Genomic DNA, 23,122 nt, shown 5'->3' with positions numbered 1-23,122 from the left:
GGTGAGCATTCAGGTCAAAAATCAAGACTTTGGTCGTAAATTAAAACTAAAATTCTGGTTGTAACCCAACTTGTTCTTTGTCAGGACAGTCATAACTCGAGGGTCCACTGTGCTTTTAACATGTGTTTTTAATTCAGAGGTAATTACAACAAAAGAAAGAACAAATTTTGAGCTTGTTACAGCAGAAAAGTACTCTAGAACCCTAAATCTAAGATCAGTTCTAAATATGTCATCTACTACTGGGAACCTCACACTGGTTTCCTGTTGTCTGTCTGTTTAGCATCTGTTTGGACCTACCATGTGGTTTTAAAACCTGTTCTTTCTCCCTCTCCCTCTCTCCCTCTCTCCCTCTCTCCCTCTCTCCCTCTCTCCCTCTCTTCCTCTCTCCCTCTCTTCCTCTCTTCCTCCCTCCCTCTCTCCTCTCTACTCTCTCCCCTCTCCTCTCCCCTCTCTCCCCTCTCCCCTCTCACCTCTCCCCCCCTCCTCTCCTTTCCCCTCCTCTCCTCTCCTCTCTCCTCTCTCCTCTCTCTCCCTCCCTTCTTCGGCAGGGTTTCCCTATGTAGCCCAGAACTGATTGGCCTCGAACTTGGGGCAGTCCTCCTGCCTCAGCCTCCCACACCCGGCCTTTATTTTTTTGTACAGCACCTTGTTTATACAGTACTGTAATTTTTGCTGATTGTACTGTACAGTACAGTACTGTAGTTTTATGTTGTTATACATTACAGTACTGGATGTAAGAGTTTATGCAAATAGAAGCAAAGTCATCAAGTTGGGAGTTTCCTTTGACCATTTCTTTGTTCTGAATATTGCAATGTACATACTATGTATAATTCCTCATTTAGGGACCAATTCAATTAACAACCTAGCTGTAGGAAGAACAAGAAGTGTGTGGTATACTCTCTTCTCCCTAACGTTTAAAGACCTCAGGTGATCATAGCCTGTTCTCTTGTCTTACCTCCCCTTACTTGTACCTGTTTCACTTAAACTCCAGTCCAGCTGGACTTCCTAACATGGACTGCACACCTGCCTCTAGGCTTTTTGATGTTGATCTTTGCTTCCCCCATGCCTTTTTTTGGCAATCTATCCCCATGTTCTCTATACGTACCTGTCAAATCTTACACCCTTTAAAAAGCCATCTCCATTTATGAACCTCAGTCCAATCTGTCCTGATCTAAATGTGATCTTTTCCTCCTATATACTTTTTGTTTCAGTGGCCTTAAGATGCCTTTATTTTTTTACCCAGAGACATACCTCACCATCTTCTATATGTGGCTGAAATTTTTACTTATTCTCTTTGAATCCATTCTATAAGACCATTCCCTTAGAAGTTCTGTCTAGACTTTGTGAACCACCCCCTACTTCTGGTGTTGTCTTGGTATCTTAGGCACGCTCTTACAATGTTTTTTCATACTCTATTGCAATTACTTTGTAGATTAAGTGTACTTTGAGTCCTCAATTAGGTGATCTTGCTATCTCCAGGGTCTAGTACAATACTAGCACTGAGCAAATAGCTTAATACATCTGTGTGTTGAATGAATAATTAAGTAATTTGTCAAAGCTTTCACTGTAAGTAGTAGAGCCATGTCTTCTAATTTCAAAAGATTTCTGTATCTCAGATTTCTTTGCTACCTCCCCCCACTTAGATTATACATTTTTAGGAGGACAATATTTTTAATTATACATACCCTCGAAGCACCCAGTACACTGCTGTCTTTATTAAGATTATACAAGTTGTTGGGCATGGGAAAGTCTAAAAGGGAGAAAAGGAATCAACCATATCCATTGCATATATATGTTTAACTATTGAAGTTGGAGATCTTGTGAGAATTTTAAAAGAATTACAACAATAGAAACCCCAGCCCACGTGAAAAGGGAATTAACTATCAAGGACCCAAGGCCCCTAGCTGCCATTTCTAGCTTATAAATTCCTTTGCTTGGCACTGTGTTTATAGTCACAGATATGGAATTCATATAATTCCATTTTCTAACTATTGAGGGAGAGATTTAGGCTCTGATTGTATCTCCACTTCCTCTCCCTGCCCTGTACCCTGGAAAAAAAGAGGTAAGACTTAGCTTTACCTCTTGCAGGGCCTCACAGATGAAAACATGAGCTCATTGTTTGCTTGCCCAGAAACAGGAAACCCCTGGGAGAATGTGCCTTCAGGCTCTGTAGTTGGTATGGCTTGTGAACTGAAGAGAAAAAATTATTTTTTTCTGTGATTTTTTTTTTCCTGGAAATCTTTTTGTAATTAAAATTATATGTATGGTTTTGACCTGTCTCTACCTCTCATATCATAGCACAGTTTCCCATGACATTAAAAACTCTTCATAAACAATGCAAAGAATTATATTTTAGGAGAATATTAAATATATAACTTTTCAGATTTGGGGAATCAATTTTTTCCCTATATTTCTTTTTTCCCCCCTCTATTTCACACAACTTTATACTATGAACATCTCTAAGCTATTGTCATTCAAAGGTATTTTCTTAGGACCTTCCTCTAATCAGCCTCATCTCTTTCTTGGAGCTTCAGATTCTGCCACTGTTGGATACTTCTTTCTTATCATTTCTTTCTTACTCATTCTACTGTAGCATATCCCATTAAGATAGTACCAAAAAAAAAACCCAGACTAAAACAATTATTAAGAAGGCCCACCTGTAATCCCATATTTTTGCCCAAGAATACCCTTTTCTCTCTGTCATCCACATAATCATATTTCTCAGAGCTTTTTTTTTTTTTTTGTACCAGAGATGGAATTCAAGACCTTGCATTTGCAAGGCAGGCGTGGTGCCACTGAGCTAAATCCCCAGCCTCTCAGAGCATTTTTATATGGTTATGTTTTTCTGTGCATTACAAAAATATATGGAAGTGAGTTTTTAAAATTCATGTCAATCATTTAGGAAATATTTTATAATTTCCTGCTCATTCTAGGCAGTGTGTTAGTGGAAAACATGCCATGAAGCCTTTTCACTGAGGAGAAGCAGTCAGTATTTACTAGGTCACAAAATAATGTAATGTATGATTGTGATAAAAGCTATGAAGGGAAGGTGCAGGTAGTGCATGAGGAACTTCTTGTGGAAAGTCCAGAAACATTCATGATCAGTAATTGAGCTGAGATCTGAAAATGTGATGGAAATGACCAGGTAGGGGAGTTGCTTATCACCTGGTAACACTGTTGCCAAGGTCAGTGATGTTCATGCTGTTAGGTCCATGGACATGGACCACCACACAATACTACAGAGTGCATGGGCAGTTTCTCCTCCTGTGAGTCCTGTTGCTTCTTAGATTTCCTGTATCTCTGTCTTGCTTTCTATAGGCTCTTTTTCACCCAACTCAGAAGGTCAAAACTCCTCAGGGTTGTCATGAGCCTTTATTCTTCGGACTTTCTTTTACACCCACCCCCAACCCCTGTATTGGGAACTGAATGAACCCAGTGCCATCTCACTGAGTTACACCCCCAACCTGTGTTGTCTTGCTGTCTAGTTAAGGCTGGCTGTGAATTTACTAGGTAGCCCAGGCTGGCCTCAAACTCATGGTAATCCTCCTATCTCAGCCACCAGAGTGCTTGGACCTTAGCCATGTGCCACCACAGCTGACTTCTTTGTGTTATTTTGCATTGAAACTGGGTCTTCCTAGCTTGCTAAATTGCTAAGGCTGGGCTCTACTGCCTACCTCCCAGAGTGCTGGGATTACAGGTATGTGACACCAGGCCCAGCCTTTTCTCTGTTACTTTAATCAAGAGGGGCTGGGGTTGTAGCTCAGTGTTAGAGCATTTGCCAGGCATGTACAAAGTCCTGGGTTTGATCCCAAGAACAGGGCCAAAAGGGAGTATTTTTATCCAGAGGTTTTTTTTTTTTTTTTTGTACTGGGGATCGAACTCGGGACCTTGAGCTTGTGAGCCAGGCGATGGAACCACTGAGCTAAATCCCCAGCTATCCAGAGTTTTTTTAAGTGCACATACAGGCTGATTTTATATATTATCAATCTTTTTAAAAATAAAGTTTATTTTATCCTATTCCCCCCCTCAAGCCCCATCCCCTCCCCATGTACAAAAGCGTTGTTTCCATTTATTCCTTCTATTTTTACGTTTTTTCTTGTCCCTTCCTTCCTCCCTCCTCCCTCATTCCCCTTCCCATTTCCCAACACCCATTATACATTTCAGTCCTTATTTCCACATTTAGTTTCTCATGCCAGAGAAACAATGTGGTATTTAAACATGTGTGTCCGATTTATTTCACTTAAAAGTATGGTCTCAAAGGCCATCCATTTAGCTATAAATATCTGAAGCTCAACCTTCATTATGGCAGAGTAGTACTCCATTGTATAAAAAAACCACATCTTTATCTACTTCAATCTTTTTTTTTTTTTTAAGCAAAACATTTATTGGTAGATAAAAAACATTTTTTGGTAGAAAAAAAACAAAACATTTATTTTAGATATACATAATGATCACATTCATCATAGGGTATTTGTACCTGTGCACGGCATATCTTGCTGCTGCTTTTTCCCCTCATTCTCCCCTCCATCGACCCATCTTCCCCTCATTTACAAAAGTTTTGTTTCCATTTTCTCTTCCTATATTATCAGTTTTAACTCAGTTTACTGGGTGCCCCCAGAGCATCAGACCTTGTCAAACACTGCACACACAAGCCCTCATCCCCATAGTGATACCTGAGATGGTAGTACTGCTGAGATACTTAGATACAGGGTCACTACTGAGGTTTGGGTAAGTGTCCCCAAGGATCTGTGTGTTGAAGGCTTGGTCTGTAGACTGTGGCACTATTGGGATGTGATGGAACCTTTGGGACGTAGGAGCCAGTGAGAAGAATTCTTCAGGTCACTGGGGGCAAGACCTTGAAGAAAATGTTGGGACCTAGCTCTTCTTTCTCTCTCTTTGATCCTCTACTGCCATGAAGTAATCCACTTCTTCCTCCGTGCACTCCCACCACAATGTGCTTGCCACATAGGGCCAATGCAACAAGGTCAAGTGACCATGGACTGAAATCTCTGAAACCATGAGCCATATTAAATCTTTTTGACTTAAAAAAAAGAAAGAATGAAAGAAAACCAAGTTTCCCAACACCATTTGTTAAAAATGCTGTCTTCAACATATGTTTTGGTCCCTATGTCCAACCCTTGTTGAAATTGTATTTTTGAGACAAGGTCTTACTACATTGCCTAGGCTGACTCAAACTTGATCTTCCTGCCTCACATTCCCAAGTAGCTGTGCTTAAAAGCATGTGCCACGATACCCAGCTTAGAAATAAACTTACTTTTTACATTTTCTCTCTTAAAGATATCCATGGAGAATGATTATCTGGGACCCCGAAGAATTGAGAGTCTACAAAAAGAAGATGCTGATTGGCAGCGGAAAGCTCACATGGCTGTATTGTCTATTCAGGACCTTACTGTCAAATATTTTGAAATAACAGCAAAAGCTCAAAAAGGTAAGTTTTCCACTAAAATTTTTCTTGTTAGGCATTTTTGACACTGAATGCGGAAGTACTTTATGGTCAGAATTATACAGAAAAATACGTAAGGATCAATCATCCCAGCAGTTAGAAAAGACCACTGTTAGCAAATAAAGATATGTCCCTTTAGTCCTTTCTAGGCATGTATGTATACATGTACTCTTAAGTCAGTGGAAGAGAATGGAGGGCATGTAAATAGATACAAATTAGTCATTTAATCTTCGATAAACCAAGTTAAGGAGAAATAATAAATGCTATTCAGACAGTTGGCCATCTGTATGCAGAAAAATGAACCTTAACCTAAATGTCAAATCTTCGCAATCAAAATAGATCATAGATCCAAATATATAATGTAAAACTATAAAACTTCAGATGAAAATCTGTTCCCTGGAGTTATATAAATTTATATAATCATTTATATATAGATTTATATAATTTATATTTAGGCAGAGAAGTCTTAGTAATGATACAAAGAAGAAAACCCATAAAAATGATAAAGAGCACAGACTATAAGAAGTTTAATAAAAATGGATTTTATCAGAGTTTATTCTGCCAGACAGTGTCAAGAGGAAATGAAAAGATAAAGAGAGAATATTTGCAAATCGCATATCTGACAAAAGGAAAAAACCTTGTAACAAGGATATATAAAGAAATCCAAACTGAACAGTGATGACAATCCAATTAACAGATAGGATGACAGCAAGTAAGGATAGGAAAAGAAGTTCAACATCATTGCTCATTGTGGAAATGCAGATTGAAACCTTAATGAGCTAGGCACGTAGTAAAGTGGCTAAAACAAACACCGACAGTCCCAGGGGATAGTGAAGATGGCAGAGTAACTGCGACCCTTCCTACCTTGCTGATGAGAATGCAGAATGGTATAGTCACCCTAAAAAATGATTCTGTGGAGTGTAACGGTGCACTCTCATGTGACCCTGCAATCCTGGTGGTTTACCATAGAGCTGCATGAAAACTTTAAAAATAAAACATAAAAGGGCCGGGGATTTAGCTCAGTGGTTCCACCACCTGCCTCGCAAAGTGCAAGGTTCCGAGTTCCATCCCCAGTACAAAAAAGAAAATACTGTATTATATAAAGAATCACACCTTTTAAGCAACTTTAAATATGTTTTGATCTACTGTAGACTGCCTTTGTGATAGCTATAGAGTCTGCTTTTTAGATATATTCTCTTACTTTAAAAAAGTCTTTGGGGCTGGGGATTTAGCTCACTGGTTTCGTCGCCTGCTGTGCAAGTGCCAGGACCCAAGTTCAATCCTCGGTACCAAAAAAAATAAAAAATAAAAAAAAGTCTTTGTATTATGAGTACAAAATATTATAGAAAAAATTAAATATTACTAGGAAAAACTTCACTTCTTTTGTCTGTCAGGCCTTTTCCACATGGGGTTTATTGCATAAGTGCAATGATTCTATCTTTATTCATATATAATTCATAGTTGGTTCTGATTTTGTTTAAACAGTTTAGACTGTTGGTCTTATTTATAACTTGCTTCTCCAGTTTCAGGTAAAATGTTTTTCTATGTGATGAGTATCATTCTAGGACTCTACGTTTCATCAAATTCGTTTTAGAATTTGATATCTCAGTTCTGGTTATTTTATCCTACCAAAAAGCCTTTGGTCCTGAACAAGAAGAGATAACTTATTTGACTTTTTTGCTTCCCTTTTCTGAGCTTGTCCTTGTCCTCTCATGCTGGAGAAACATAATGGAGGGTCTCTGCAAGACTTTAAACTTGGGAGAGTAATGCCCTTCCTGTATGTCTCAGTCAGAGGGCAACATTTATTTGTTTCAGCTCTTTAGAGGAGGAGAAAAACAGGCCTCTGTATTTTTCTTCTTCTACAAAGCTAGAAATAACCTAATTTTGGTATGTTAAGCTTACCTGTTAAAAACACCCACCTTAGGCAGGCATGCTGGTGCACAAATGTAATCCAAGCACTAGGGAGGCTAAGGCAGGAGGATCACTTGGAGTTTGAGCCCAGCCTGGGCTACGTAGTGAATTGAAGCCCAGCTGGAACTACATAGGGAGACCTTGTCTCAGAACCAAACCAAACCATGGTCAGGGATTTAGCTCAGTGGTTCTGCCGCGCGAGGTCCTGAGTTTGAATCCCAGTACCAAAAAAAAAAAAAGAACCAAACCAAACCACACCACATCACATCACGCCACCTTAAATGGGCCTGTTTCTGACAAGATGTGTGATAGAGCATTATGTTTTAAAAATAGATTTAACCTGCTACCTTGTAAACACCAGGATTCTGTCATCTTCAGAGCTTTTGAAAAACATAGTTATAATAATTATATAAGAATATTATTACAGGGGTCGGGGTTTAGCTCAGTGGTTTTGGCACCTGCTTTGCAAGCGCAAGGTCCCGAGTTCAATCCCTGGTACCAAAACAGACAAACAAACAAATTAATAGGGCATTTGAACATTTGAGTACTACTGTGCATGTGTAACCTTGTTTTAAGTTACCAGAACTCCTCAGTTTCTCATTTCGGGACAGCAGGTGTTGATAATACATATTTTGCCTATTCTCTGGGGTTGCTGGGCAAATTGATAGATTAAAAATCTGAAAAAGTGCTTTGAAATAATACCAATATTGATGGTTGTGATAGGCTACATGAGAGAGCAAAAGAAAAAAAAACATCCTTTCTTGGATTAATGTTGCTAGACAAAGTGGGAGAGACAATTTAGTTACTTACTCTTATTAAACCATATTATTTAGCCCTCTGGTTAGGTACTAACACCTCACCCCACCCCACCCCCACCCCCGGGTGTTGAGCCCAAGAATAGTTAAGTTTCTTGACAAAAGATACATGCTAGCTATGGGTAGGCCTAGAATTTTAATGGAAATCTGTGTATTAGGGCCCAAGCTGTTTTTCCCTTACAGAGCACTACTGTGTTGGTCTTAGGGTTTTAAAAGATGTACAGAAATTTAAAAACTGAGAAATTTTATCTTATGTTCACCAAACATGGGTAGATTTTGTTAGAGACCTTGAAATTGGAGTTCAGAGAGATCGTGAATTGGAAACATTGCTTCCTGTTAGCGTTCATGTGGCCACCAAAAACAATAGGAGCAGCAAAATTCAGAGAACCAAAAAAAGGTGATGTATCTGATGAAGATTCTAAGCAAGCAGATTCCTCATCTGTCATATAGGAATAGATAATTCTTTTTATTTTTATTAGTATGTGTTTCTAGTACATAATGATTACATTCATCATGAATAAAATGATTTGTAAAGACTATAAATCAAGAAATAGCAATATTCCTCTATGAACGTGGCTAAAATTTAGTTGCATTTGGGCAGTGGTGCTAGAGATGGGAGAGAGCTGAGCACAGGAACTAGTTGTACAGTTTCAATTTTTAACCATGTATATGCATTATTTTTTAAAAAGGAGGCATTTTATAAAAGGTTCCTGAATTGTACTGTCTTATAAAAGATACTCAGGGCATAGTACAAAACAAATTATTACTTTTGAAAATATAAATCACCAGTGAATATGTCCCCACGATTACATTTGGTACTAATTTAGTTCTCTATTTCTTTTATTCATTGAAGTGTCTTATCAGTTATTAAAGTGTAGTTAGGCATGATGATGATGAGGGCCATGGTGGTTATCTGATTTATTTCCCTCCACATCATGTTATTACATTGAGGGACACAGTGATAACACCTGGAATGTGGATTTGAGTGTTTTTAATCTTGACTGAATTCAATTAACATACCTAGAAGAAAGGATAAAGTCTTCACAGAATAAATTGTTATAAACATTTGGAAAGTTAAAAACACTATGTGCAAGTATTTCTTAAGTTATTTGAATAATTAAGTTTCATCTATAGAACATTATTTCTGAGGATGAACTGGGATATGCTATCTTTGAATAACATTTTAGAGATGTTTTATAGGTGATTTATCGTGGAGGTAAAATTCATGTGTGTCTAGTGAAATCTAAGATTTTTCAGTTCTTTAGCATCAAGTTATTTTATGTTTTAATGTCTCTTTAAAAATTATTATTTAATAGCTGTCTATGATCGAATGAGAGCTGATCAGAAGAAATTTGGTAAAGCATCATGGGCAGCAGCCGCTGAACGAATGGAAAAACTCCAGTATGCAGTTTCCAAAGAGACTTTACAGATGATGAGAGCTAAAGAGATCTGTTTGGAACAAAGGAAACATGCACTAAAAGAAGAGGTAATGAAAACCACCAGAAAATTTTATAAAATAAAAAGAGCTAAGACTTAACCATTTTGCCTTTGTACAAAACAATGCCTTTTGGATTGTATGGGCTTGTTAATTTGTACTTTCTCCATAAGATAAACATTTATGATAAGGTCAGTGACTTGATTGCCATTACTAGAAGAGCTAGGCACACCAGTATTCCATACCCACTCTGTGATGCTTGACATCAGCATGCTGTTGAAACAGAAAGAGGCCTAGGTCAGAATTTTGTTGCCTTTAAAGTTTTGTATGTATGTGCGTTTCATTTTTTACTGTAAAAGTTTACAGCACTTTAGCACTTAAAGCCTCACTGCCCAGAGAAGTTTTTTTTGTTTTTTTTTTCAGGGAAGTTTAATAAAAATCCTCAGGCAGTAGCATTGTGTTTAAATTGACTGAAAAGTGTTCGTACCTTTACCTGTTGGAACTCTGTTTTAGTCCCACTGAACCTAAATAGGGTTAATAAAGACTGGTTTTTTGCCTATGCTTCATTAAGTAAATGTCTCCATGGAGGCAGAACTTAAGAAAGATGTTTTGTTCCTATGAGACCTTATTTGAACTAGGAATAGTCTTAAAAATCCTTGAAGAGTGGCTGATTTTTTTATTCAAAATATACCTAAGTGGTATTTTAAAATTTTTAACCACTTTTTTCCTTATCTACTTGTTCATCCTTTCAGTGTTTCTCATTGTGCAAAGTACAGCACTGAATGTACCACTGGTGCTGGAATTGTGCTTCAGAGCATTGAGTTACTGAAGTGGGACACAACTGTCTTTTTGTTCATCTCCTATGTTACTATTTCCAAATTCTGTATTTCACTATAATGAAACTGGGCCAGAACAAATTGGTCTTACTGAAAAGGCAAATAAATATATATAATTTAGTCATCTGCTGATAGTTTTTTAAGTATTACTAGAAGCAGCAAATGTTAGAGACCAGAAGTACAATATTTTTGGAAATGAAGATGTATCATAACTTTAGTAGTGTGAAGATTGAAGGTCGTGTGAGAGATGACCTTCAAAGGGAGATCAAGGTGGCATATAGTAAGACTTTATTGTTCAGATTCAACTATTCAGGACACACCTTTTATTTTTTAAATTTTATTGGTACATTTTAGGTATACAATACGTTTACATTTATCATTGGGTGCTTGTACCTGTACATGATGTATCTTGGTTCTTATTTTTTTCCCATTACCTGTGCACCCTACACCCCCTCAACCCTTCCCTATTTATATAGATTACGTTTCCATTTTTTTTCTTTTCTCATAATTTTTCCTTTCCCTTCTTTCCTTTCCCCTTCCCCTCCCACCAACCCTACACCTTTGGACCTTTTCCTATTTCAAATTATCAGTTATTCTTTTTAATCATTTTAATCCTTATTTACACTTTCAGTTTCTCACACTAGAGAAACTATTTGGTATTTACACATGTGTTTCCTTTTTTTTTTTTTTTTGGTACCGGGTATCGAACTCGGGTACTTGTGCTTGCACAGCAGGTGGAGACACATGTGTGTCCTATTGATTTCACTTAAGAGTATGGCCTCAATATGCATCCATTTAGCTATAAATATCTCTAGTTTCTCATTCTTTATGGCTGAGTAGTACTCCATTTTATTTAAAAACCACGTCTTCTTTGTCCAGTTTCCAGTTGATGGGCACTTGGGCTGTTTCCAAGCTTTAGATATTACAAACTGTGCCGCTGTAAACATGGGTGCACATATATCTCTGTGGTATGATTCTTTTAATTCTTTTGGGAAAATTCTCAGTAGGGGAATAGCTGGGTCAAATGGGACCTCTAGCCCTAGTTCTTTGAGGTATCTCCATACTGATTTCCACAGTGGTTGGACCAGTCTGCACTCCCACCTACAATGGAAAAGGGTTCCTTTCTCCCCACAACCCCACCAGCATTTGTTATTAGTTGATTTCTTGATAGCAGCCATTCTTTGTGGGGTGAGGTGGAATCTCAGTGTGGTTTTCATCTGCATCTCTCAAATGACCACTGATGCTGAACATTTTTTCATATATTTATTTGCTGCTTTTACCTTTTTTTGTCTGAGAAGTGTCTGTTCATTTCAGATGCCCATTTTTGAATTGGTTCTTTGAATTTGGGGGCTCTGATGGTTTTCAGTTCTTTATGTATTTAGTCCTTTGTCTGAGGTACAGCTGCTAAAAATTTTTTCGCACATTGTAGGTTGTCTCTTAGCTCTGTTGGTTCTTTTTCTCTCAGTGCAAAAGCTTTTTAATAAGATGAGATCCCAGTTGTTGATTCTTTGTGCTAGTTCCCGTGCTACTGAGGTTTTGTTCATAAAGTCTTTTCCTACACCAGTGTCTTCAAGAGTTCTACCTAATTTATCTTCCAGGAAGTTTAGTGTTTCTATCTTAATATTTAGATCTTTAATCCACTTAGATCTTAGTTTAGTGCATGGTGATAGGTATGGGTCTAGTTTTAATCTTTGGCAGATTGAAATCCAGTTTTTCCAACACCATTTGTTAAATAGGCTATCTTTTTAATAGGTGGTTGGCTCCTTTGTCAAAGATGAGGTGGCTGAGTATGTCTGGAGTTGTTTCTGCATCTTCTAATCTATTCCACTGATCTTTAGGTCTGTTTCTTTGCCAGTACCATGCTGTTTTTATCACAGTAGCTTTGAAATATAGTTTCAAGTTGGGGATTGTAATACCCCTAGCCAGGTCTCTGTTGCCTAGAATTGCTTTTGCTATTCTAGGTCTCTTCTAGTTCCAAATGAATTTTTGGATTGTTTTCTCTAGTTCTATGAAGTATATTGTTGGAATTTCAATCGACATTGCATTAAATCCATATAGTAGTTTGTGGAAGTATGGTCATTTTCACTATATTAGTTCTTTCTACCCGGGAACAAGGGATGTCTTTCCATTTTCTTATATCCACCTCAATCTCCTTTATCAGAGTGCTATAGTTTTCAGTGTAGAGGTCTTTCACTTCCTTTGTTAGGTTGATTCCTAGATATTTCATTTTTTTGGATGCTATTGTGAAAGGAATTGTTTCCCTAATTTCTCTCTCAGTGAGTCTGCTATTTGTGTATAAGAAGGCTATTGTTTTTTGAGTGTTGACCTTATATCCAGCTACTCTACTGAATCTGTCAATTAAGTCTAGAAGTCTTTTGGCAGAATTTTTTGGATCTTCTATGTAAAGTATCATATCGTCAGCAAATAATGACAGTTTAACTTCTTCCTTTCCTGTCTTTATTCCTTTTATTTCTTTCTCTTTTCTAATTGCTGTGGCTAATGTTTCCAGAACAATATTGAACAGGAGTAGTGATAGTGGGCATCCTTGTCTTGTTCCTGATTTTAGTGTGAAAGTTTTCAGGTTTTGACCATTTAGTATGATGTTGCCAGTTGGTTTTTCATAAATAGCCTTAATCGGGTTGAGATAAAGACCTTGTATTCCAATTTTCTGCAGGGTTTTTATCATGAATGGGTGTTGGATTTTGTCAAATGCCTTTTCTGCATATATTGAGCTGATCATATGGTTTTTGTCCTTGACTCTGTTAATATAGTGTATTACATTTATTGATTTACGAATGTTGAACCATCCTTGCATCCCTGGGATAAATCAGACTTGGTTAGGGTGTATGATCTTGATGACCCTCTGTATTCTGTTTGCCAGTATCTTGTTGAGGATTTTTGCATCTATGTTCATTAGGGAGATTGGTCTGTAGTTCTCTTTTTGGGTTGTGTCTTTCCCTGGTTTTGGAATCAAAGTAACACTTGCTTCTAGGAATGAATTTGGAAGCCTTTCTTCCTTTTCAATTTCCTTGATGAGCTGAAAGAGTAATGGCATTAGTTCTTCTTTAAATGTCTTGTAGAATTCAGCAGTGAACCCATCAGGACCTTGGTTTTTCTTTGTTGGTAAATTTTTTATTACATTTTCAATTGCACTCATTGTAATTGGGGCGTTTAGAATTTCTATATCTTCTTCATTTAACTTTGGTAATTCATATGTAGCTAGGAATCTGTCCGTTTCTTCTGTGTTTTCCGTTTTATTAGAGTACAGGTTCTCAAAGTATGTATTGATGATCCTCTGGATTTCTGCTGGGTCTGTTGTGACTTCACCTTTTTTGTTTTTAATTGCATGGATTTGAGCCTTTTCTTTCCTTTTTTTGATAAGTTTGGCTAAAAGTTTTATCAATTTTATTTATTTATTTATTTATTTATTTATTTATTTATTTGGTACTGGGGATCGAACTCGGGTCCTTGCACTTGCTAGGCAGGCACTGGAACCACTGAGCTAAATCCCTGGCCCTGATTTTATTTATTCTTTCAAAAAACCAACTCTTTGATTCATTAATTTGTTTGTGTTGTTCTCTTAGTCTCGATTGCATTGATTTCTGCTCTGATCTTTATAATTTCCTTCCTTGTACGAGCTTTGGGTTTCTTACGCTCTTTTTCTGGGAGCTTAAGGTTCTACATTAGATTATTTATCTGAGTTCTCTCTGTTTTCCTAATATGGGCATTCACTGCTATGAATTTCCTGTGTAGAACTGCTTTCGTTGTGTCCCATAGATTCCTGTATGTTTTACTGGCATTATCATTTACTTGTAGAAATTGTGTAATTTCTTCTTTAATTTCCTCTGTGACCCATTGGTTTTTCAGGTGGGTGTTATTCAATTTCCACGTGTTTGTGGGAGTTTTGCAGTTTCTTATATTATTGACCTCCAATTTTATTGTACTACGGTCTGATAATATCCAGGGGGTAACTTGAATTCTTTTACATTTACTTAGACATGTTCTATGAGCTAGTGTGTGGTCTATTTTGGAGAATGACCCGAGGACACACCTTTTTTTTTTTTTTGTACTGGGGATTGAACTCGGGTCCTGGCACTTGTGCAGTAGGTGGGGAAATCACTGAGCTAAATCCCCGATCCAGGAACACATACCTTTTAAACTCACTATTTCAAAGACCAAAAGTATGTAAGTTATGAAATTTTGGATTTCTTCTTTTGTTTTCCATGTTGATGTAATTTATTGTAGCATTCATTATCTTTTATGCTTTTTAAAAATGCTTTTATTGGTCTGAGTTGAGTGAATGGGTCAGGTGACTGAATTTATGTTAGTCATTTTAAAAGAGCATTTATACCTCAAAGGTTAAGTAAAATAGAATTATTTGATTTATCATTTATATTTTTTGTTTGTAGTCTAAGATGGTTTTTTAAAAATACTACATTGGGGGCCAGGGATTTAGCCTTATGGTTCTGCTGCTTGCCTTGCAAGCACAAGGTCCCAAGTTCAATCCCGGTACCCCCCCCCCCCAAAATAAAAAACAAACTACATTGGGCTGAGGGTGTTGCTCAAGGCTAGCATGCACAAGGCTCTTGGTTCAGTCCCCAGTACTGCAAATAATAATAATAATAATAAAATAAAAAATACGCACAACTGTGAAAGTTTGTAGCTCAAATGTGCATAAGTGGGGCTTTACTGTAATGTCAAGTAAAACTCCTTTGAAATGTTCACATACTGTTCATTTTATCCATCTAGAGCAGTGATGGCGAACCTTTTCAGTGGTAACAAACAGCCAGCTGTGGTATGTGTGCCATACGTTCACCTTCACTGATCCAGAGAGTACAGTTCGATGTTTTTTTTTAGTAAACTAACAGAATCAGATAACTGTCACCACAGCATTAACAAAACCCTGTGTCTTGAGCAGTCATTTTCCACTTTCATCTTCCAAACACCTCCTCTCTTGCAGGCCTTAAGTAACCACTGCTATCTCTAGATTTGTTATTCTGGACATTTCATATAAAAGCGAGCATACAGCACATAATCATTTTGATTAGGTTTTTTTTCCACCATTCTGATTAGGTTTTCAGATTTTATCCATGTTGTAACATCAGTACTTAATTTAGTTGTATTCCCCAAAGATACTCTACTGTATAATTATCAGTTCATCAGATAATAAAATTTGAATTGTTTATGCTTTTGGAGCTATTAAAAATAATGATGCTATGAACATTCATTTACTAGTCTTAACATGGATATGTGTTTTTGTATAACTGTAGAACTCTTTTTCCAAAGCAGGTGCCCCATTTTACATTTCCACTAGTACCATATGAGGGCTAGAATTTTTACCATATCTATCTTCAGTATCTTCACCATCTCCCTTTTCCTCTCCCTTTATTGTGGATTGAACTTATGATCACCACACAGAGCTACATCCACAGCCCTATATATTTTTTACTTTGAGACAAAATCTTGCTAAGTTGGCTAGGTGGGATTCAAACTTGTGATCCTCCTTCCTCAGTCTCCCACATCCTGGAATCACAAACATGCACCACTGTGCCTGGCCTTACTGTCTTTCATTATAGCTTCCCTGGTAGATGTGAAATGATCTGTCGTTGTGGTTTTGATTTGCATTTCCCTGTTAACTTTTTGTATGCTCACTGACTATTTGTATGTCTTTCCTTGGAGAAATGTTTCTTCTGATCCTTAGCTCATTTTTGTGACCAAGTTAGTTTATATGTGTGAGAATTCTTTATATATTCTAGATTCAAGTTTGTTATCCAATATGTGATTTGCAAATATTTCTTCCCATTCTGTGGGCTGTTCATATTAGCTTTAAAATATTAAATACGTATTTGTAAATGTAGTACATGTTACTCCCCAGGAGAAGAACTGCCGTGTTCACATTTTTTAATACAGAGTTGTATAAAATATATTGCTTTATGAAACTTTGGTTTTAGGTATTATACCAAGATAATCCTCAGTGACATTTTTAAAGCACCTTAGGCTTATCTACTCTTGTTTGAAAAATAATATGTGAGGTAACCTGTAAGGTATACTTGTGATCTAGAAAGGAATATTTCTAAAGATTTTTTTTTTTTTTTTTTTTTTGGTACCGGAGATCAAACTTGGGTCCTTGTGCGAAACCACTGAGCTAAATCCCCGGCCCTATTTTTAATAGATTTTAAATTGTGATTTAATTTTACCATTTTCATTTTCTTATTTGCTGCTATTAAAAGATAAAATTAAAACTTGTCCTGGAGCACCGGGGATTTAGCTCAGTGGTTCTGCCGCCTGCCTCACAAGTGCAAGGACCCGAGTTTGATCCCCGTTACCAAAAAAAAAACTTGTCCTGGAAACTTTCCACATTTTATACTGTGAATCTCTTTGAAGGAACTCAGTCCCATCTTGTGTTCCCCTGGGACATTTCTACAAGTTTCCCTTTCTTTCTTTTTTTTTTTTTCCATACCAGGGATAGAACTAGGGTCCTTGTGCTTGTGCAGCAGGCGGGGAAGCCACTGAGCTCTAAATCCCAGGCCCCAAGTTTCCCTTTCTAAGAGCTTGTTCCTTTTTGTGCAAGGCATGGGGAAGTTTTCTAAATTGCAGAACTTTTGTTCATTTAAAAAAAAAAAAAAAAGAAATCCCAACCTTGTATTGCCTGTGAGAGTACTGGGTTTGTCTTTGTCACATTGGATAGCTTTGCTGTTGTGACCTTGCTGACATTGAGTTGTTCTGGCAATCTGAGGTGCATAACAGAGCTGCCAAGTTCTGATTACTTGATAAAGCAAGAGGATTATACACATTGTAAGGTGGCCTAGGTCTTAGGATGATAGAGGAAGGAAGGTACTGAAATGAACCCTGTCTTAGTTACTTTTCTCATTGCTGAGACAAAATACCCAACACCCACAGGTTAAGGAATGAAAAGTTTATTTGCCTGACAGTTTGTAGGGGTTTCAGTCCATAGTCGCCTGGCTCCATGGGAGGGTGGCATGGCAGACAAGCATCACAGAGGGGAAGCAGTTCATGGTGAGGAGAAGATAACACAGCAACAAGGGAATACTACAGCTCTTTCTCCCCCTTTTATCTTATCCAGACTACTCAGGGCAAGTAGCACTCACACCCTTAATCCTAGTGCCCTTGGCCCTAGCCCCACCACGCATCATTCATGCATGCTAGATTCAGCCATCTCCAAAATAGCCTCACCTCATTCGCATGAAGCTTTGGGGGGACTTCTAGACACAAGCCATAACACTCAACCTCTAGTTCCCCAAAGACCATGTGCATGCCTTTATGCAAAAGGCAGTTAGTCAATCTCCAAGAGTTATCAAAGTCCTAACAGTTTCAGCATTGCTGAAAGTTAAAGTCTCCTCTGCGATTTAAGGCAAACTCTTAGCTGCAAGCCCCTGTACAAATGAAAAGAATGTTAAGCACTTCTAACATAAACTGGCACAAGATAGACATTTTCATTCCAAAAGGTACAAAGGGGATAGGAAGGAATGGGAACAAGCAAGTTCAGAATCCAGCAGGGCAAACATTAAATCACACAGTTCCACTTGCAGCATCCCTGGCAATCTGTGGCAAGTTGTGAACTCCGAAGGGCTTGGGTGGCTCCGCCCTCTCTGCACTTCCAGTGATTCTAGCTCCCATGGCTTCTCTCTGGTACCAGCTCTTCTCCCTCCTTGCAGTTATCCTCAGAAAGCCCATGTTCCTGACTTCTCCAAACTTCTGGGATCTCCACTGCATGTTCAGCTTCACACTCACAGCTTCACACATTGCCCTCTCGAGCACACTGCCTAGCCTCCCAGGCCTCCTTTGAAATGTGGGTAGAAGCCTTCCTGACCCCACAACTCTTGCATTCTGTATGCACCTAAAAATAGCACCACATGGATGACACCAAGGTCTGCTGCCAGCTGGAGCAGTAGCCCGGCTTCCTTTCTCTCTTGGCCATAGGGGTCCAGTGCCTGTGAACAAAATCCTGAAGAACAACTTCCCTAGGCCACTGCTATTCTGGAACATGGTGCTCCGAGACTCTTTTCTCAAAGCAAAGTCTTTCACTTTTGTAATTTTGAGGCTGCAAAAGGATGAAGGCCTGCTGCTTCTTGCGATGTCCTCAGGCCATTTTTTCTATTCTGCTCCTTCTCACCAATCAAGATCTCCTCTGCTCTATCTTTGCAGTTCACAGCTTTACTGGAGCTTCTTTTCTGGCTAAACAAAAAACGTTTTAAATCATTCTGCTGGGCTCTTTGCTCTTGATTTTCAGCATAAATCTGGCTAAAAGCCGCCAACAGCTGCCGTGCCACGCCCCAACATTAGACTGCTTTGAAATTTCTTCTGCAAGATTTAATTAGTCCACTGCCCTTAATCTCAGTCTCAGGCGAAGTCTGTGGACATGAGCAAATGCAGGCAAACTTTGCCCAAGGCGTGATATGCATCGTCTGGAGTCCAACAGCCAGTGCAGTCCTTTCCAGCAGAAATCTCCTGAATTTGGTCTTAGAATTTCTATCAGCCTTCTGGTCTTCTGAGCTCTGATCAGAATCTCCCAAGTACAGCTTCTTCAGGCACTGCAGCTCTTCCGTTTCAGCTGGCATCTCCAAACCTTTCCTAACTTTTCTCTTTCCCACAAGCCAGCTCCAAAGGCTCCTAAACCACATGGTCAAGTGCAGTCACAGCAACAACCCCACTTCTCTGGTAGCAAATTCTTAGTTACTTTTCTCATTGCTGAGACAAAATACCCAACACCCACAAGATAAGGAAGGAAAGGTCTATTTGGCTCAGAGTTTGTAGAGGTTTCAGACCATAATTGGCTGGCTGTAGGGCAAGGTGACGTGGCAGACAGGCATCACAGAAGAGAAACAGTTCATGACAGGCAGAACATAGCAGAGCAACAAGGGAATGCTACAGCTCTTTCTTGCCCTTTTATCCAGGCTACTTAGGGTGGGTAGCACTCACACTCTTAATCCTAGTGCCCTTGATTCTAGCATTACACCATGAATCAATCCCAGCATCACACATTCTAAATCCAGCGACCTCTGAAAAAGCCCCACCTATGAGTGCATGAGGCTTTGTGGGGACAACTAGACACAAGCCATAACAGGCCCTGTATTAGAGATGATTATCTATGTGGTCATTTTCTCTGGGTCCTGTCCCATTACTGTAATAGTCTATTTTCAAAGTTCTGGGCTTTGTTTGAATTCTTCAAAGGATTTTTTTTAGTTATTCTTGGTAGGTTTATGCTTGTTGTGTATATAATATAGGTATTATGCTGTTTGTGTGTTTGTGTGATGATGTGCTAAGCCAGTTTATTAGCATTAATTTAAGGTGCCCACATTAGTCATGAAAAACAGAGCAAATGTAAATTATTAAGCTCATCCCAAACAAATACTTTGCCAGCAGAGCCTTTCCTTTTTTAATAATACAGTACTACCCTGTAATTTAAATTACAGAGAGATTTTTGTTCTTTAAAAATGTCGATATGAAGGGCTGGGGATTTAGCTCAGTGGTTCCACTGCCGTCATCACAAGTGCAAGTTCCCAAGTTCATTCTCCAGTACCAAAAAAAAAGTCTATATGGCTAGATATAGTGGTACATGCCTGTAATCCCAGCACTCAGGAGGCAGAGGCAGAAGGATTGCTGTGAGTAGGCTGCATAATAAGTTCAAGGTCAGCTTGAACCTCAAAATGACACCCAGTCTCCAAAAAAATAAAACAAATAAAAATGTCAATATGCTTTGTTTCCTTAGGATTTTGTTTTTTTTTTTTTTTGGGTACCAGGGATCGAACTCGGGTCCTTGCGCTTGCAAGGCAGGCAGCGGAACCGCTGAGCTAAATCCCCAGCCCAGGACTTTTTTTTTTTTTATTAGTGCATATTTATACTACAATATAGTAATGTTGATTTTGGGAAACTGGTGCATGCTTGTAACCTATCTTGATTGTACACACACACACAATTGCTTTCCTCTCCACCCAACTTCCTTCCCAATCTCCAAGAGTCTACGACTATTTTATTCATTTATTTATATTTCTTATTTTTCATGTAAGAGAAAGCATATGATATTTTAATTTTACCATCTGACTTATTTTGCTTAGAATGGTCTTGAGCTTCATCTATTTTCTTGCAAATGATTTCATTCTTCTTTATGGCTGAATAAAATGCTGTGTACGTATCTACCACATTTTCTTCATTCACTCATCTGTTGATGGGCAGCTTGGCTAGTTCCAGAGCTTAACTGTTGTGAATTGTGCTGCTACAGATGTGGGTATGCAAGTATCACTATAGTATGGTGTCTCTGATTCTTTTAGAATATACCTAGGAGAGATTTAGCTAGGTATGTCTTTTTTTGAGGGCTCTACATAGTGATTTCCATAATGGTTGCACTAGTTTGCATTCCTTCCAATAACGTAGGAGGGTCCCTCTCGTCCCCCCAACCCCCATCCTTACCAGCATTCATTTCTTTTTGTGTTCTTGAGGATAGAAACCATTCTGACTAAGGTAAGTTGAGATCTCAAACTTGTTTTGATTTGCATTTCCCTAATGGCTAAAGATGTCGAACAGTTCTTCATGTACTTATTGACCATTTGTACTTTTGAAGGGTAGTTTTTAGTTTTTAGTTCTTTATATATTCTAGGTATCAGTCCTTTATCAGAAGAGTATAGCTAGTAAAGATTTTCTCCCATTCTGTTGGTTATGTCTTTACTCTATTGGTTTTTTCATTTGCTGTGCAGAAGCTTTTTAAAATTTGATGTAGCTGGTGGCGCACACCTGTAATCCCAGGACTTGGGAAGCCATGAGTTCCAGGCCAGCCTGAACTATGTAGTGAGACCCTGCCTCAAGAAAAAAAAAAAAAAGTTAAAATTTGATGTAATGTCATGTTATTCATGCTATTGGAGTTGTATTCAGGGAGTCTTTGCCTGTTCCCTGGGCCTTAAATGTTTCCCCTGTGTTACCTTCCAGCAGTTTCAAATTTTTTGTTTTTATTTCTGGTTCTTTGAACCATTTTGATTTGATTTTAGTACAGGGTGAGAGATGGGAATTTCGTTTTAATCCTCTGCAAGTGGATGTCCCGTTTTCCCAGCACCATTCATTAAAGGGCTATCCTTTCTCTAAAGTATGGCCCTTTTGTCAAAAATTAGATGGCTGTACCATGCCTGCCTTGCAAGTGCAAGGTCCTGAGTTCAATCCCTGGTACCCCCCCCCCCAAATTAAATGGCTGTAGGAGTGTTACTGTGGGTGATAGTCCTGGATGGGTTTCTAGGTTCTTTTGCACCACAAACAAAGAATTGGACTTGGCATCCAGCAGTAAGGAAAAAGCAGCACAGTTCTAACAGGCAACAATATTCTTGAAGTAAGGGGGCTCCTTCAGGCAGAAAAGAAAATGCCACCAGTGCTGAAGCCCTTGGGTTTAAGAATTTAAAATGTGCTGGGTCTAGGGTGCCATCCATTGGGTCTTCTACAGCATGATAGACAACTCAGTTGATAGAGTGCTGTGTCTACCAGCTATGTCTACTGTACATATCCTTTCCCATAATTCACTGGTATAATTGGGTGCATGAAATGCAGTTCATATACATGAACTCCAAGGATAGGCAGGTTATTGCAGGTCATCATTCATGGGTCCTGGTTTGCGATTTCAGAATTTTCCAGGACAGGCTTAGGGTCTTTATTTTTCTTATCTCTGCCTCGGGGTAGTAGGCTTTAGGACAGGGGCCCAGGGAGGGTGATCTTGGGGTGTTGCTCAGGTTCAGTGAGTGAGGGGAGTGGTTCCACAATTATTCGTTCATTCTCTCTCTCACTCGCTCTCTCTCTCTCTCTCTCTCTCTCTCTCTCTCTCGCTTTTTTTGTTTTTGTTTTTTTTGTTTTTTGAGACAAAGTCTCACTATGTAGCTCAGATTGGCCTTGAACTCACTGTGTAGTCCAGGCTGGCCTTGAATGTGTTAATGCTCCTGCCTCAGCCTGGAGTGTTGGGATTACAGGCACGCGCCACCATATGCCCAGCTACCTTTATTGTTTTAGGTGCATAAAGTTGTTTCTGTGTCTTCTGTTTCATTGCTTTACATGTCTGTTTTTGTGCCAGTACCATGTTGTTTTTGTTATTGTAGCTTTATGTAGTATAATTTGAAATCCAGTATTGTGATAGCCTACAGGTTTTCTGCTTTTGCTCAAGGTTACTTTGGCTAGTCTGGGTGTTTTCTGATTTCATATGAGTTTTAGAGGGTTTTTTTTTTCCTTCTTGTTCTATGAAGAATATTGTTGCTATTTTAATAGGGAATGCAGGGCCTTTTGCTGTGCTGCTGAGCTACATTCCTGGCCCTTAACTATTAATTTTGCCAATCCAGGAACAAGGATATGTTTCTGTTGCCTTCTTAAATTTCTTCAGAGTTCTATAATTTTCATTATAGAGATCTTTCCACCTCCTTGGTTGGTTAGGTTGATTCTTAGGTATTTAATTTTTTATTTTTTAAGCTATTGTAAATGGATTTTCCTGATTTCTTTCTTAGTGAGTTCATTATTGGTGTACAGGAATGCGGTTGTTTTTTGTGTCCTTAAGTCATTTTAAAACCCTTTCCTGACATGACAAAAAGAAAACAGTTAAAAATAATGAAAACATGTTAAAATTAAATTAGACTAAAAGGTGTTAATAGATAATGTGAAATAGGAAGAAAAGGGGCAAAGG

General features: G+C 38.4%; 1 protein-coding gene across 2 annotated transcripts in view; it reads left to right on the top strand.

The window, feature by feature from the left end:
- Jmy (junction mediating and regulatory protein, p53 cofactor) overlaps positions 1–23,122 on the top strand; it is a 111,181-nt gene that overhangs the window by 46,507 nt on the left and 41,552 nt on the right. For both annotated transcript variants that reach the window (XM_021248539.2, XM_004870224.4), the window contains exons 3-4: positions 5,299–5,449; positions 9,507–9,676. In XM_021248539.2, coding sequence (XP_021104198.2) covers positions 5,299–5,449; positions 9,507–9,676 — 321 coding nt within the window. The remainder of the gene's footprint in view (positions 1–5,298; positions 5,450–9,506; positions 9,677–23,122) is intronic.

This window comes from Heterocephalus glaber, unplaced genomic scaffold (genome assembly GCF_053883595.1).
Source record: "Heterocephalus glaber isolate CG9 unplaced genomic scaffold, H.glaber_assembly_v1.0 deba00001757, whole genome shotgun sequence".
Lineage (NCBI taxonomy): Eukaryota > Metazoa > Chordata > Mammalia > Rodentia > Bathyergidae > Heterocephalus > Heterocephalus glaber.
The sequence above is the reverse complement of the archived record's forward strand: the minus strand, read 5'-3'. Positions and strand labels throughout refer to the sequence as shown.